Raw genomic sequence first — 18,589 nt, 5'->3', positions numbered from 1 at the left:
TCTTGGTGCTCACAAAGATGGCAACACTGACTTTTTTTCGAGCTTTTCTATAGACACAAAAACTGGTAAATGTTCCAAAAGTGTACCATTTGTAGTTTTCAAATTAACCTATGTCAAACTTTACAATATTCTTATTTTCCTCAAAACTTTGAGCAGTGAGCACCCCTATCTCCTCTGCAAATATACTTTGAGAATTGCAGTTCACGCCATTCGCTGTCCTTCATCGAGGTCTAACCACATGAAAAATATTTAAAAAATTGTCAACCCCGAATGCAAAAAGCTCGACGATTTGACATGGAATGACCCTATAGCCAAATTTTGCTTTCAACTCTCTACTTCTGCCTCACCATTCTCATGCTAAAAATTTAGGGCGCAAAAAAATCGTACTTTACGACCTCGAAATATACGAGTAAGATTATGAAAATGAACATAAAAATGGATAATTTCTTGGCGCTTGCTCCATATTGCTTGATTGTTTTTTACGGCGAACTGGTTATGCAATTGTATTAACACGAGTGATGGCGAAATGAATGTAAGTGATTCGCAGGGGTTGCTGATCAAAAATTAAACTGGGAACTGCTCGTGATGTTTTCAATTTTCTATAATTTTCTACAGAGTAATATAAGTAGGTAGGTAGGTACCTATGTACTGGGAAAATTTTTTCTAAAATATTTATTCCAAAAAATATGGAAAAAATTATTCAGAAAAAAATGAAGTGATAAAAATTGATAAAACATTTTGAAACTACTTAGTGAAGGTACATTTGACTGAGTTCTACCACCTGATTGGAGTATTTTCAAAATTTGCTTGGAAAAAAGTCTGAAAATATGAAAAAAAAATCGTTTAAACAATTCGAAAAAATATGTTCAAAAAACAAACATTTATTTTATAGCAAAACTAGGTAATCACTGTAGAAAATGTTGGCTTTAAACCAGCACGAAACGATTTTGAAAATACACATTATGTGCCTAAATTAATGAAAATGGCCTCAAGGATGGTGAATCCGAGTTCATAGGTTCTAAATGAGGAATAATATTTTTGGATATGTTATATATGCAGTCATTTCCTGAACATTGTATGAAGCACTTCTTTGAAAATTTCATACCTATGACTTTTTATAAACTCTGGAATTGCACAGAAAATTATTTTGAAAAATGAAAAAACAAAAAACTTCAGGCTCTACCTTGATGAGTCTTGGATAGGCTAGAATTGAAAAAACGCAATACTTATCGTCAGACTTTTTTGTCACTTCTTTTTGGAGACACGCTAATTCTCGAAAGTTGTAAGTCCATAATTTTTTGTACTCTCTCTCCATCCCAAAAATCCAAAAAGAATTGATTTTTGCCTTATCTGTTTAAAAAGTCTTATTTTTGTGCCAAAATTGCCAAATAAATGTCGTATTTTTTGCCCAACTTCCTTATAAAGTTTTGATTTTTTTTTTCTTATTTCAAAACCTGTCTTAGTCAAAAAGTATCAATGTTTGGCAATGTAGACTTGAAGTGCCATTTTTGACACAATTGCCAAAAAGTTTATTTATTTTTGGTAAAATTGTCAAACAGTCCTGATCTTGCCAAGATTGCCAAAAATCACCAAAAAGTCCTGTTTTTCGTCAAAATTTTCAGAGAGTTTTAATTTTTTGTGAGGTAACGAAAAATTGTAATGTTTTTTCATTAAAATCCTCAGGAAGTGGTTTTTTGACAAAATGGTCAAATGGTGGTAATTTTTGCAAAAACTTGCTCAGAAATTCATGTTTTTTTGCCAAAACGTTCAAAAAGCATTGATTTTCACCTTTCCTGCTTAAAATGGCCTCTTTTTGTTTAAAAATTTGTCGAACAAGAGTCGTTTTTTTTTTCTTTTTACAAAATTCCTTAATAACTCCTTTTTTTTGTAAAATTTCATTCTCCACCCATTGTTTTATTTTTTCATTTTTTATGGCAATTTTTTGATATTTTTGAAATTTTTTAGGAGGTTTTGGAAGTATTCCATACCCTCACAAAATTCCCTGCTAATTATAAAAGCATCCTCTTAGTTATACTCATACTTACTTATTAAATATCAGTTGACATGTGTTATTTTTTCATTCCTTCTACTGCCCCTGAATTGATCGAGTTCTTCAGTCTAAGTTTGTTAGTTGGAAAGAGCTTAAATACCCAGATACCCACAATTTAACTTGAGTCTAATTAATCTTCCGGATTTCCAGAATAGATATGAAAAATCAGCTAATATATTTGAATCTTGAACTGAAAAATGAAAGACAAGTACGAATTTTTGTTTACTAATTTACTCTTTTCATCTATTCAAGTTTCAATTGTCCTGGTGCTTTGTCAAATGCAACGAATCATTCACAAATCATAATTATTTTCAGCCAATATGATACATGCAGGAAATTCATACTTTGATTATGTAACCAACATTATTATGCAGGTGTGGTTAAATTCATAAGTAGAATTTGCAGCTTAAAGCAAAGTATTATAGGTATTATCAAGGGTGGGTAAAAAGACTCGTCTATGACTCATGCTTATTTTAAGGATTACCCATCTAAGATTACCATATGCCATATTATTTACCATTGATTTGTAGAACACCTTCGTAAAGGTCAAGGTAACTTGGAAAATTGCTAGCTTCATATACGTGAGGGCATGAGTAGGCAGAGCCATAGGTTCTAGGAGTTGATAACTTCGCTATGTATGGTGGAAAAATGACGGGTAAAAATTCGCCAATAAGCCAATTAACGCAACGACGTTTGCTGGGTACGTCTACGTACGTCTAAATGTATTTGAAACGTACAGTATATATGCGATTAATTCATTATAAATGTAATTAGATACGCGGACGTTGACGTATTCGCCTTCTTTCTCTATTATTACGCTGCTTTCGAGTGTAATGTTAAATTTATACAGATTATAATTACTACCATCAGAGAGAAATGTGTTAACGGTGGTAGTGCGAGCCCGAAAAAGAGCTGCATATCCTACACCCACCTACGACATTGTGTTAATATAGTCGCACGTTATTTATCAAACAAGAGCTTAATAAGCGTCAGGTGCATGTTACCTCTTTATCGTAGTTTATACGCGTGGCCTTTTTCCTCACCTCTTTTTTTTTCACCTGTTTTCTTTTATGGTTTTTTTTCCTAGTACCTAGTTCGTTTCGTCGACTTGAAATATCGACCTTGTTACGCGTCGCTAATTTACTCATTAAGGTATTTGACGCGTTAACGATTTAATTTAGCGTGGTGATTTTGGTGTACGAGTACACACGATTCGAGAATTGTCTTCTTTTATACGAGTTCCCCTATTTTTATACTTTTCGTATACTACATATAAGACAGCTCGGCTGTTTTTCTTTTTCGTTTCTTTTATTCGAAACGAATGATTTCTCTTGTTTTGATTGTATGTCGTCTGTACGTATACGACTGCTAATTTACTACTACGATGAGTTTAGGGGAGGTATCTTTGTCCGAAAGATGGTACTTAAAGGGAGCTTTTGGCGCCTGCAGTACATTGACAACGATGGTTTGGGGAAACGATTGGTTGTATTTTTGTCAGTTGGTTGGGGTATTGTATGTATAGTATAGGTAATCGTTTGTGATTTTAATGGGATGTGGTTTTTGTAAATGGTTTCTCATGTTGTTTGTTCACCCTTTGGAAGAAATATTAAATGAAATTGATTGAGAAAATTTAGCCATTTTTGGGTGTATTTTTTTCACTATTCGAGGACTCTATTTGACGAGCTTAGTGCTCGTTCTGATGAAATTAGATGTGCTTGTTTTGTCTATGGATTATACGGGGTATTTTACGTTAGGGTAAAAGTAATGCTCCTTCAATCAGTATTCATGTAATTTTACAGTGCACCTTTGCTGGCGAATTCGCCAAAACCTCAACTGCAGGATACAGTCATTTGCTCAAAATGTTTTCCAAACATTGAAATATTATTACTCTAAGAATTAATTTTTCAAAGTACTCTTGTGCTAAATGAAGGTACGATATCCAATCTTTGGAATGAGGTGCTATTCATTATGATTACTTACATTTTTATAAGTTGACGAAAATAATGAATCGAGTTATTAAAAAAAAAAAAGAAAATCGCTCTCCTGTAAAATTTTAATTTTTTGAGATCTAACATTATTATTCCAAAGGTGCGATATAGTCACTGCTTGGTGATTAACCAAGAAGTCACTAGAGAGTCTGATATGAACATTCTATGTTTTAGTAGCATCTTGGAGACTGATTCACCAAAAGTCACCAGGAATGAAATCGATCACAGATGGTCACTGCTTGGTGAATCTGTCACCAAGAAGTCACCTGACGGTCAAATATGAATTTTTCGCATTTTGGAGACTTCTTGGTGAATGATTCACCAAAAGTCACCAAGAACAAAATAGATTACATACATTCACTGCTAGCTGGATCTGTCACCAAGAAGTCACCAGACAGTCAAATATGAATTTTCTATGTTTTGGTGACTTCTTGGTGACTGATTCACCAGAAGTCACCAAGTCGTTTATCATCTTTTCTATGACAAATAGTTGGCTTACTGCCTTTTTTATGACGAATTGTTTGGTGAATACTCCACAAGAATGTCCTCAGGGACTTTGAAATTTTTTTGAATGTCTAGTGACTCTTTGGTGAATCCTGGTGACTTTCTGGTAACAGATTCGCCAGAAGTCACCTTGTGAGTTTTTTTTTGCCTTTTTTATGGGGAATTTTCGGTGAACAAATCATCAGAATGTCCTCGTGACTCTTGAAATTTTTTTTTGAATGTCTGGTGACTCCATGGTGAATTCTGGTGACAGATTCACCAGAAGTCACCGAGTGAGTTTTTTGCCTGTTTCATGGCGAATTGTTGGTGAAGAAATCATCAAAATGTCCTCATGGCCCTTGAAATTTTTTTTGAATGTCTGGTGACTCCTTCGTGAATTTTGGTGACAGATTCACAAGAAGTCACCCAGTGGGGTTTTTGCCTTTTTCATGGTGAATTGTTGGTGAAGAAATCATCAGAATGTCCTCAGGGCCATTAGTCCAGGAAAATTAGATGAAAAAAAGGGTCATTGGGAAAAGTGAGGTAGAAAGCTGAATTTTGGTATACTGGTCCATTTTTTTGTGCTGAACACGAATCCGATGAGTCCCCGGTCGTCCCTGGTGAGCGTTCTTCCCTATTGTGGATCTAAGCCCCCCAAAACCAGTTTTTTGCAATTTTCTCCCCCGCATTGCATTTTAGCGAAAAATATGTGGTTAGATAAAAGAATCGACGTCAAATTTCCGATCTAATGATATATCAACTTTCCTTCTACCCCCAAGGGGGGTGGAGCAGGAACCATTCAAATGTGAGGGGTTTTCTAAAAAACACAAAAGGGCTATCGGCGCATAAGAGGGGTGAAATGTGCCCCGAGAGCGTTCGGGTTGATATCAGCATTGAGAGTGGGTACCATCGAGAAACTACCCCGTGAAAAATTTCAGATCCACACCACCTCCCCTTTTCGCGGAACCCCCCTTTTTTGAAATTTCAGTAACACTTTTCTCAGCCCCATTTCAACCAATTTCGAAAATTTTTCTGGAGGTTATGTATATCCTTGATAGGTATCCCCACAAAAATTTTCAACCCCCTCCCCTCATATTTACCCCTCAAAATGGCGTTTTTTCCATTTTTTTATGCCTATTAACAATCAAGATTGCGAAGTGCAATTTTGTAAACACGTTTTTTGGATGTATTTTTGGCCCCCAAACATCATATACTAGGTATATTAGAAATTTTTGCTTTGGTGCGCCGTGGTGAAAACTTGGAATAATGCATCGTAGGGGGTGGGGGGTGAAATGGCAATTTTGAAAAAAATAACCATCAATGAGTAGGGTATCGTTTTCATATGATTCGATACCGCTGAGCACGAATATAACCTTAGATTTTCTGCTACACTCACCTACCCCTCTCCAGAGCGCCTCAGCCCCCCTCAATTTTCACGATTTTTGAAATATAGTTATTTTGATGACATTGGTGTCGTTTTCATATGATTCGATACCACTGAGCACGAATATGACCTCAGATTTTCTGCTACACTCACCTACCCCTCTCCAGAGCCCCTCAGCCCCCCTCAATTTTCATGATTTCTGAAATATAGTCATTTTGATGACATTGGTGTCGTTTTCATATGATTCGATACCACTGAGCACGAATATGACCTCAGATTTCCTGCTACACCCACCTACTCCTCTCCAAAGCCCTTCAGCCCCCCTCAATTTTCACGAATTTTCGAAATAAAGTTATTTTGATGATGTTGGTTTCATTGCTATGGGAAAATTACATAAGTTCATTGTTATTGTACATAAAATTTCTCGTAGAATAAGCTACAGCACATGGCTCCCCCTCGAGGGGGGTTTACCCTTGATTTTTTTCCACGCAAAAAACGTAACAAATCTGTATGTGTACTTGACTGTATAGGTATGCTGAGCATATGTGGCGTATTTATTTCACAGAACGTGTTGGAATGGATACAGAAACAACGAGAAATTTTATGTACAATAACAATGAACCTATGTAATTTTCCCATAGCAAATGAAACCAACATCATCAAAATAACTTTATTTCGAAAATTCGAGAAAATTGAGGGGGGCTGAAAGGGCTCTGGAGAGAGGTAGGTGGGTGTAGCAGAAAATCTGAGGTCATATTCGTGCTCAGCGGTATCGAATCATATGGAAACGACACCAATGTCATAACTATATTTCAAAAATCGTGAAAATTGAGGGGGGTTGAGGGGCTCTGGAGAGGGGTAGGTGGGTGTAGCAGAAAATCTGAGGTCGTATTCGTGCTCAGCGGTATCGAATCATATGAAAACGACACCAATGTCATAACTATATTTCAAAAATCGTGAAAATTGAGGGGGGTTGAGGGGCTCTGGAGAGGGGTAGGTGAGTGTAGCAGAAAATCTGAGGTCATATTCGTGCTCAGCGGTATCAAATCATATGAAAACGATACCCTACTCATTGATAGTTATTTTTTTCAAAATTCCCATTTCACCCCCCACCCCCCTACGATGCATTATTCCAAGTTTTCACCACGGCGCACCAAAGCCAAAATTTCTAATATAGTATATGACGTTTGGGGGCCAAAAATACATCCAAAAAACGTGTTTACACAATTGTACTTCGCAATCTTGATTGTTAATAGGCATAAAAAATGGAAAAAACGCCATTTTGAGGGGTAAATATGAGGGGAGGGGGTTGAAAATTTTTGTGGGGATACCTATCAAAGATATACATAACCTCCAGAAAAATTTTCGAAATCGGTTGAAATGGGGCTGAGAAAAGTGTTACTGAAATTTCAAAAAAGGGGGGTTCCGCAAAAATGGGAGGTGGTGTGGATCTGAAATTTTTCACGGGGTAGTTTCTCGATGGTACCCACTCTCAATGCTGATATCAACCCGAACGCTCTCGGGGCACATTTCACCCCTCTTATGCGCCGATAGCCCTTTTGTGTTTTTTAGAAAACCCCTCACATTTGAATGGTTCCTGCTCCACCCCCCTTGGGGGTAGAAGGAAAGTTGATATATCATTAGATCGGAAATTTGACGTCGATTCTTTTATCTAACCACATATTTTTCGCTAAAATGCAATGCGGGGGAGAAAATTGCAAAAAACTGGTTTTGGGGGGCTTAGATCCACAATAGGGGAGAACGCTCACCAGGGACGACCGAGGACTCATCGGATTCGTGTTCAGCACAAAAAAATGGAACAGTACACCAAAATTCAGCTTTCTACCTCACTTTTCTCAATGGAATGCTATTTTTCCTGGACTACATTGAAATTTTCATTATGTCTGGTGATTTTCTGGTGAATTCTGGTGACAGATTAACCAGAAGTCACCGAGTGAGTTTTTTGTCTGTTTCATGGTGAATTGTTGGTGAAGAAATCATCAGAATGTCCTCAGGGCCATTGAAATTTTTTTGAATGTCTGGTGATTTCCTGGTGAATTTTGGTGACAGATTCACCAAAAGTCATCAAGTGGGTTTTTTGCCTTTGTTGTGGCGAATTGTTGGTGAAGTAATCATCAGAATGTCCTCATGGCCCTTGAAAATGTTGTTTGACTGTCTTGTGACTCCTTGGTGGATTCTGGTGACAGATTCACCAGAAGGTGAATTCTGGTGACAGGTTCACCAGAAGGTGAATTCACCAGAAGTCACCAACTGGGTTTTTTGCCTTTGTTGTGGCAAATTGTTGGTGAAGTAATCATCAGAGTGTCCTCATGGCCCTTGAAAATGTTGTTTGACTGTCTGGTGACTCCTTGGTGGATACTGGTGACAGGTTCACCAGAAGGTGAATTCTGGTGACAGAATCACCAGAAGTCATCCAGTAGGGTTTTTGCCTTTGTCGTGGCGAATTGTTGGTAAAAAAATCAACAGAATGTCCTCAGAGCCTTTGACATTTTTTTTGAATGTTTGGTTTCACCTGGGTGAATCCTGGTGACTGCTTGGTGACAGATTCACTAGAAGTCAACAAGTGAGTTTTTGACCTTTTTTTAGGAGAATTATACATGTAAGTAGTAACTTTTGGTTGGTTACTTTCAGGTAAAATTGGTCATAATTTTTGGTAAATTTTCTGGGTATTTTTGGTGAATTGCCTACTGGTAATTTAGGAAGATGACTGGAAAATTATTCGCAAATAAGTCCTTCGCGATTACTTTCCGTCCAAAAATCTCTTCACAACTTTCTGGTCACCCTGTACACATGTCTGAACGCCTACGCACCATACAATTCCAATACATCCACGTACACCCTCTAATATGCAATCGTGTTTCCGTGCAGATAAAAAATTCCGACTTGATTTGGCGAATATTACTTATTATTTCGGCGCGATATCGATTCCATGTACGCTGGCTACCGATACCACCAACCACCACACCTCATCTGACGTTATACGGGGGCAGCCGTTCACTCAACAAATACCCATGTATGAAATGAGATTTCATTCCAAAACAGATAAGACAAAAATTTACATAAATTCGACGTAAAATAGAAAAACCTCGGTATAAGTTTCTTCTCTCCGTACACACATTCCACATAGGTATGCAAATTTCCATGTCGACGCGCCGAAAAAAAAACCTTGATGAAGACGAGACTCGTCGACGAAAAAAAATATTCGGTTTATTTTAGGGGTTCGTCGTCGGTTCGATGTTCGAATGCAACGAGTTGCAATAACCAAAATGAACTGTTTGAATCGTGTAATTAAATCATATTGTACGAAGGGGACAAATCTGGCGCGAATGCGGCGCATTTTCAAACCACCAGACGATATTACGAGATTTCGTTTTTTTTCCTGCGTATATTTTTCTCCGCATTCTTTGTTGAATAAAGCTCGTTTTGCGATGTAAGCTTTAGACTGGCGTTTTTTTTCGTCATTTTGAAAAAAAATAAGAATGAGCAGATGTGAACGAGAAATTGGCTCTATATTACGTACGAGGTTCGAGAGTAATTCGTTCTATTTTGGTCTACGTTTTCAGACGATGTGTTCATTCGATAAAGTCGATTCATCAGAAGATTTCAAATCAATAGGCTTCGTGTTGGCATTTGGATAGAATTTTTTTTACAAAAAAATGCTCCTCTTCTGTAAATTACTTCATCGTTAAATTGAAATATTGACTGTATTTTAAAATTAATTGAAGAATAAATCGAATATTAAGAATTTAAAGTATATTTCAATCTATAAGAAGAGAAAAAAACACGTGCCAACTTGGTTCATTCTGAAAAACTATCCAAATAATGATTCAATTTAAAATACGTCTGAGTCAGACTGCATTTTTTGTACAGGAATTCACCTCGAATTCATCCCTATAAATATGATGTAATATCAACAATGATTCTTTTCAAATTCAGCCCATTGTGTATAAAAAATCCACTTCGGCGAGGAAAAAAACGTAAAAAATCATTTCAATTTCCACGTTGGCCTTGAACTTGCCACAGACCAGAAAAAAAAGAGACGACAATTCTTTCAACTTGTAATTCAATCTCATCTTGTTGTTAACAAAACCGTTTTGAACGATGAAAAAATCTCGATTCTCGTCGCGACGAAATTAAAATAACACGACGACGTTCCCTTCAGACACGAGAAAATTACCCACTTGTACGTTAATAATACGAGTATAAAACAAAGTTGAGATAAAAAAAATAAGATTTCAAATTTAATTGTAAAAAAGTGAAAAAAATGGTCTCAGAGTTTTGTTAGCTCGATTCACCAAATTAAATAGTACAAAATAAGTGAATCCAAAGTAAGAAAAAAATTTTCCACTCGGATGTGTAAAACTAGCGCGTGAAAGTCTCTTGGATGCCACAAATTGCGTTACAAAAGCATTTTCGCGGAAAAAAATAAATTTTGCGAAAATTAAGCGAATAAATCATTTTTATTGTTAGGTTGGCGTTCCGGTTCACGTATGTTGGAAGACGCGACGTTAAATTTCCCTCTCTGTTCACTGTTGGTCCCCTGGCCCTCTCACGTCTCATCTTCAGGAAGTCTTCCCCGGTGTATATATTTTTGTCGAATTTCCACCACTTATTGTTTCCTTTTAGACTCGCAGGGAATTTCGCTGTGTGGCTTTACAGCCTAGTTACTTATGTACCTACTTGTTTTGCACGACGCGACGCAAAATATTGTTTGGGGGATATTTTGCAATGGTCTCGTGGCAAGGAAGAGTTTTTATTCGTGTAGGGTACACGTTTATTGAGTCATTTTTACACAGCCATTTTGAATTTTCAAATTAAGTGCCTACTTCGCTTATTGAGACTAACGTAAGTAGGTACATCTACATACTACAACAGTGTGTTCAATGCTGATGAGGTGAGGTGAAGCCTTCCATTCATGTGTAATTATGCAGCATCTTACCCAATAATTTACCCAGGTCCAGTCCAGGGGTCTTTGCCTAATCTTCAGTCTGCAAAGGAAAAGTTCAAAGGTGTAATTTTGTAATTTAAAAAAAAAAACGAACAAAAAATTGTGAATGTTCAACTGGGGATTCTAGAACGACTCAAGATGACCAACTCTCATCCTAAGCAAATGTCACTTGAAAGAAGGTAAAAATTGAAAAAAATTGACGTTACATGTTGATTTCTGTAAGAAGGGAGTCCATTGAATAGCAGTTCATTTTTCGAATTTTTGAAAATTTTAAAAATACAAAAAACCTGTTTTGAGAGCAATCCACACGATATCTTGCAGAAAACCCCGTTCGTTAGGTACCTCCTTTGAAAATTTGATTTTTTTTTTCATTTTTTTTGGAATTTACAAATTGGTTAAAAATTCACTGTCTTTTAAACTGAAATTTTTGGAATTTTGCAATAACCACCAAAAATTGGCTGAGAGGACGCCAAATGAGCACCAACCAAAGTCATCAGTGTCCTGAAGTTCACTTTTGGCCTTTCCAAAATGATTTGAAGTTTCTGGAGAAAACTGAAAAATTTGTTGGAGATCCAAAAAGTTCCCAAAGCTAGGGATGAGTCAAATTAAAGAAATCATAAACATTGGTTCAATTTGCTGAAAAAAATGTATTATGTTTCATGAAAAAAACTTGAAAATTGCCTTAGAAATAGTTTTTTTGAATTTTTTTAATTTTCAAAAATTCACTAAAAATCCAAAAATAACTTAAGTTTAGGACTTAAAAGTTTGGTTACAAAGATTTTAGAGCATTCTTTTTCGATTTAGCTTTTTTTGGTGGGGAGGGGGGGTGTTTTTAATTGGCTTGATTTCGTTCAAATTGGAAAGTGTGCGAGTTCACAGGGTTCCCTATGAGAAATTTTTTGGAAAATTTCGTGAAAATATTTCAATTTTTCACATTTTGATAGAGTGAGATTAGACATAATTGGGATAGAGAGAAATTATCATACTTCCTATTTACGTAGTTGAGTCAATAAATTATTCCTTGGGGAAGGAATAATTGAGGAGCTGCAAATCAAAACGCCGCGCCGTAAGTCCATTTTTTGAAAAATGAAAATCCGAGTTAAAGTTGAGATTTGCGTCAAAACGCAGTAAAAATCAACAGTTTTGCTTCAAAACGCAATAACTACACTAAGTAACTGTCTTTTTTCAGATCAAAACGCAGTATAAATTTTTCTCCCCCTTCCCACGTTCCTCCCAGTTCTCAAAAATTTGGGCACTTTCATGTTTTGAGGTCATGCTGACTTCCTATTTCCTCTGATACCACATTTGACCCTCTTCAACTCCCCCAACCCCCAACAGTTTTTCCTCATTTCTGAAAATTTTGCAAAATGGACACAGCGTTTTGATTTGCAGCTCCTCAATTACCTTGCCGTGGATAGCTCAAATCGTAGGAGAGGTTTTAATCAATACCATCTACTCTTCACATTAATCATTCTAAATTACCAAATCAATACACACATTTGACACACCAAGTGTTAGTTATGTGATTTACTGATATTAAAGAATAATAAAAAAATACACATTAAGGGTTTATTGAGTATAAAATAATTCTAAGATTATTTTATAATAGATACAAGCTCTGGCTTCTACCTTACAACTCGCGTTATTAATTAGAATAATTTTAATAATAATGATGAGTGCAAGCTTAGTTTCTATTAATTAGCGATGAAATAATGAAATAGTATAACTTTAATTGAGGACAGGATAATCACTTACCCTTAACACTGTATGCCTTTTCTGCCTCTTTTGCGGGTGTCCCCAATAATAGACAACGTCGACAGAAATGTATTACAAGAAGCACCTCCCGTACAACAATGACCATGCTAATTTCAATGTGAATGTTGACCCATCCACATCCATCACTTTTGGATGCCGCATGTCTATGTGAATTTCGACTCTGTGTCTCAATTGTTGATATAATTGTCGACCAATGTTGATCTGCATTTATGTCGACAATTGGCTCGACACAGGGTCGAAATTTACATCAACATGTGGGATTCAAATGTGATGGATGTGGATGGATCGACATTGTCATCAAAATTTACGTCGACCTCCAGCTACACAAAATTGTTGAATTTTAGTTTCAAAATTGAATTTTTTTCCAAAAATCATTTTCTCTTACACACTTAGGTGGCCATTGCTCATACTGAAAGCAAACGCTGCATTGACACAGAGGCCATCTCTGAGAAGTTCAGACAGAAAGTCCATATTCAGTATAGTTGAACATTAAACTCTTTATACTGAAGCCGGTATCAAAAAGCTGTAACTGGTTTGAGCAGCTATAGGTAGTGATGATTCAGAACTCAGGGTTGTAAAAACCCGGCTAGTGATGTATGAGCTACTTTGTAGATAGCGTAGAAAGCAACGGGAAACTACTACGTGAAAGCTCAAAACAACGTCGATTCCCTCGAATAATCGCAGTGGCATAGGCATTCGCCTCACCCTGTTAGGGTACCACAAAAATGCGATTTCCAATGTCCTGTAAAGCATAAGGAACCACGATGACGACGACGACCTACTTATATTCTTGTTTTGTTGGGAGGGGGGTCTAGGGGGCCATTTCAATTTCTTTCGAGATAAAAATAAGCAGTTACATGTGGATTAATTTTTAGTTGGTACACAAAAAGTCAAATATCATCATTTTTTTGAAGAATTTGTCACTTTTCATTCTTTATTTCTCTCAAATAATAAGTAACCTTTTATTTTGTGCATCCATCTGTTTGGTTTTGAATTTTGTAATGGATACACTAAGCAAATTATTCATTTCATTTTTCCACTGGCTGGTTTTCTTTTTCCAGTACTTTTCCTTTTAAAATACATATTTTCAAAGATTTTTCTGTTTTTTTTTTTTTTTTTTTTTTTTTTTTTTAGTGTGTGTAGCACACTATTGGTTTTGCTTTGAGAAATTGAAATTTCAATTGCAATGAATGTTCTCTTAAGCTATCCAACCGTTTTTTGTACCTATTGGACACCATTTGAGAATCATTAAGGCGGAGGGTATAGATTTATTTTCATTCAATTCGGATGGGTAATTGCTGAGTAATTGCAATTTTAGTTCATTATTTTAATGCAATAAATCCTAAAAAAGGGAAAAGGGGACTTGTAGAACACCTGCCGCTCATTGTACCCTGCTATACCCCCAGTCCATTCCATCACCAGCTGTGTTTCATTGTACCCTGTTACACCCCCAGTCTGTTAGCTGTAAATTCCAAGTGGGAGTGGTTTGGTGGGGCGTTTACCAAACAAATATATTATTTTAATGCCCTAACCCTCGTAGTGAATTTGTGGCTGAGTGGTTAAGGCATGTAGGTAGGAATAGGAAATTTAGGGACCCAGGTTCGAATCCCCGTGAGGTAAGTAGGTAGGTGACAGATTTTTCGTAGGAAAATTGGATAGGTAAATGCTTTGGAGTTACCTATGTAGTACATGATAATGGGGCAAAAATAATGCTGAAATTGAGTTATGAATTATGATATCATTTGCTAACTAAAAATTCATTTCATTAATTTTTTGTCTACCTATAGCCATAAGGTATAGTAAGAATTACCTTGACATGAATAATTTTCAACTTTTTACTTATAATTTAAAAATTACTTCAAAATGAGTAATTAAACTAATTTTTGTACAATTGAAACATGTAATTTTTATTATCATGATTTAAAAATTATTAAAACAAAATGATTTTTACTATTGGTACCTATAGCAAAATTTATTAAAATGATAATTTTTACTATAGATACGATTAAGTACAGTAAAAATTATTGAATGGGATCTGGTACTTAATTGTGCTAAATACCAGTATTTAGTTAATTTTTTTTGTAAAAATTACCCATATTTTTTTTTCGTGTAATTTAGAGGCAATTCAAATTCTTAACATATTTTATAAGATTTAATTCTTAATTTAGAATAAAAAGCAAGTTCTGAAAATTGGTTTGAAAATTTATAAATTTGAAGACAATGGAAATTCTAAAAAAAATAATATGAAAATTTGTATTTAGAGACGCTGAGAATTCCAAAAATTGATTAAAAGTTTTGTAAGTTGCAGATAATGTGAACTTGAAAATTATATGAAATAAGTATTGTAATATTTATGAAGAAGATGAGAATTCTGAAAAATTGGAGGCAATGTAAATTCCAAAAATTGAGTAAACGTTTTACAATTTGTGGACAATATGAACTTAAAAATTGAATTTGAAATTTTTTAATTTAAAGACAATAAGAATTCTGAAAAAATATTCAAAATTTGACTATTTAGAGGCAATGTGAATTCTAAAAATTGATTGCAAATTTCCTAACTCAGCAGCAATGCAAAATTCTGAAAATTTATTGAAAATTTTATGAAATTGTAGTGATGGGGAATTCGGGAAATTGATTTGAAATTTTGTAAATTTTAAAACAATGCAAACTATGAAAAACAACTAGAAATTTCTTAATTTAGAAGCAATACAAGCTTATAAATTATTCTGAAATACCTATTGTAATTTGGAAAATATGAAAACACTGAAAAACAATTATTATTTTGAAGCAGTGAGAGTTTCAAAAATTCTCATTACTGTGACATGGTTGATTCACTTATGCACTACCTAGATGTAATAACAGTTATAGCTGTAGAAAAGGCAGCTAGCTACGCACACTTTGCAGCTTAGCTGTCTAGTTTTTTTTTGTAAAAAATTTACCATTAGCTCAAAATTTTATCATTTTTCCAAAATACAGGGTATCATTTTAGAACTAACTAATTTTTAATATTTTATTTTCATTCTACGTCTTCATCATTCGAATGAAATCATGGCACGGATTTGTTTTCGATTGCTGATAGTTTAATTTTTTTGACAGTGTAGTTGAAGGTCAAAATTTCATTCACCAAAATTCACAAAAAAATAGGCTTGGTGTATTTTATTCTTTTTGTGACATTTTTTATGCATTGAAATGAAAACATTTGAAAGAAACACAATCTGTTTCTCATTATCGCTTTTTCAAGAACTATCAACATGTTTTGGTGAGACTTTTCGCATCACATTGTACTTATCCGAAGAGCGAATTATTTTCTATCACACCCTTCTCACGTCAGATAAATAATCTCATTGTTTGTGGGATTTTTCAATTAAAATATGTCCGCAAATAAGAGTGTCTCGTATAGAGTTAAAAACTCGTGTAAGCTTATAATGGCGTTAATTTAAACAAGACTGCATTTTTTTGTTTTCAGCTCCGGAAAAACGACTGGAAATGTTCCATACGCGATTCGACTTGGAAACAATAAACGTGACTTGTCGAGCTATCGGAGTTTACCCGATGCCTATAATAACCCTGTACAACGATTCGATAAAGTAAGTAAAAAAACGAAAAAAAAAAAACCTAAATAAAATACATAAAAAAGTCAGCAGCTATAACACGCTGGATGGCGGTACTTTAATCAGGTTTTCTTTGTACGTTTGCGTACGGTTTTAATTAAAAGGATACTGTGTGCCCTGTCTCTGTCTTTGTCTCTATCGCGTCCGTATGTACGTACGAGCATGGCAGAGGTGTACTATACACGAGTCGTTGGCGATCATTTAAATTTCAAACACGTACCGAGGACGATTGTTTTATTAGAGTGTGAAATAGGATATTGGGGAAGAGCGAATACTCATGCTACTTTAATCTATATAATTAATGATGTTCGCCGGACCGGCAGAATCGGCAATGACGTGTTTAAAATATGTAGACGAAGATGGACGGAGAAAGAACGACGAGAGCGCCATAGAAAGAGAGCTTTTCGTATCAAGAGCAACGATAGATTAGAACTGTCTGATTAATGAAGCCAATACTTAGCAAAGGCTCTCTCTTCTCGCGCTTTCAACCTCGCTGCTACCGGTACCCTAATTTCTTTTACTTTGTCATTGTATATTGTATTAGGTGGAAACCTCTTTTCGGACACCTTCTGCCAATGATATTTTGTTCGGCGTTTTTTCTCATTCTAGCTCTTTTTCGCTTTTTCGTTTGTCTCTCGATCGATCGACAATTGTGTTCTCGATAAGAATTGTCGTTTGGGAGGGTTCCCGACGACATCGTCGTGTGAAATTCGCTCGAATTAAATTAATCTTACGCGCAGAAAATTCCAAAGTAGAGGTGTGGTGATGTTTGGTTGAAAGAGAGTGTTTTTCGACTGGAAAAGAATCGGCTGCGTGGATCATTGATTGACGGATTACCTTTTGTGGAGAATTGAACGATTCGGATTGATCGATTAATTCGATAATTCGAGTTGAGGTATTGTCTGCAATGTATGGGTATATTTTTATTCGTTATTTTTCGCTCTGGATAACGTAATTTATTTTCAAAATGTCGGTTTATTTGATTTTTTTTTCATTATTTTTTTGACTGAACTGTTTTCATTGGAAATCTTACTCACTCACTTTTTTATAAAATTGTTTTTTTTTTTCAATTTTAAAAATTTGAAGAAAACTTGAAAATATTTTATTTTGCACGATACCGATGAAAACTGAAAATATATTCCACAAAACTCCCCTCCCCTTTCCCATCCCCCTCAAAAAAATCATAAAAATCACAATATTCTAAATAAATACGTACCCAAAACCTTCCAAACCTAATGTCAAGATCAATCGAACACCCCTTTTCAGCACAGTACTCCGTTAATAGAGGGGGGTTATAAAAATCAAATCTTCAGGGACATTGAAAACTCATCTTTGAAAATACTTCTATCCTAATAAACCATCTCATCCATCCGGAAAAAAACCTAAATAAAAAAATAAACCGCAAAATGTGTAAAAGATTACTCCCTCTCATTCAATTTCATCAACCATCGACTCATAATCACACCGAACATGGCAAACACACCCTCGTCGACTCGTCGTGTTCGTGAATTTTCAAACTACAGAGAAAAAAAATCGCCTGCTTTCTCTCTCCTATCGCATATGTACACTTCAAATCAAAGGCCTGTTTGGTCTACCCGGTCTGCGTTAAAATGGGAAAAAACATACTCATCGTATATACTCGAGTAGAGTAGAGGAAAAACCTCATTCAATCTCTATCAGACATCAGACGACCCTCTCTCTATATCAAAGCAAGCATCCAAATAGGTACCATTTATACCACTCAAATACACAGCACACTATTGTACCTCTACCTATACTACGTCTGTACACGTAGTGTACAGAAAGAGGTAGTCGAATAGGTAAACTATAGGACTGTACAGTGCACACGCACAAATCAAACACGATTGTCTGTTCATGTGAAAAGAATTAATAAAAACTGACACTGATAGTGATTGATTTTTACCCTTAAAACGTGTAAAATTGCAGTGTCAAATGCGCATTACCTCCTACGTAGGTACATGATTCTTCGATGCCTTTTATACCTTTACCATTTACTACTTTTAAGGGTCCTACAAGGTGGTACACAAGAGGTGTAGGAAGAGATAGGTAAAGAAAAAAGAATGCTTGTTGTACGAAAAAGGACATTTATCGACTGCCTCGTATGAACGGAACGGATTTTATGCCTTTTTGAATTATGACGACGATTTTTCATTTTATTGCATCGTAATCAGGTATTGTTTTGGGATTGTTGTAGGATACGATATTTTCCCTTTTTGGTGAACAAATGGCAGTTGTTTGAATTTTTTTTGGATAGAATACTGTGTGAAAAAAATCAAAAAAAAAAATACATCAGCAATCAAAATTTCA

At 35.4% G+C, this 18,589-nt stretch overlaps 1 protein-coding gene across 1 annotated transcript in view; it reads left to right on the top strand.

Annotated features, from left to right (window-relative positions):
• Positions 1 to 18,589, top strand: part of LOC135845344 (uncharacterized) — a 426,634-nt gene that overhangs the window by 276,283 nt on the left and 131,762 nt on the right. The window contains exon 3 of the mRNA XM_065363834.1: positions 16,117 to 16,237. Coding sequence (XP_065219906.1) covers positions 16,117 to 16,237 — 121 coding nt within the window. The remainder of the gene's footprint in view (positions 1 to 16,116; positions 16,238 to 18,589) is intronic.

Source organism: Planococcus citri, chromosome 4 (genome assembly GCF_950023065.1).
Source record: "Planococcus citri chromosome 4, ihPlaCitr1.1, whole genome shotgun sequence".
Lineage (NCBI taxonomy): Eukaryota > Metazoa > Arthropoda > Insecta > Hemiptera > Pseudococcidae > Planococcus > Planococcus citri.
Note: the sequence above shows the minus strand (reverse complement) of the source record. Positions and strands in the feature narration are given on the sequence as shown.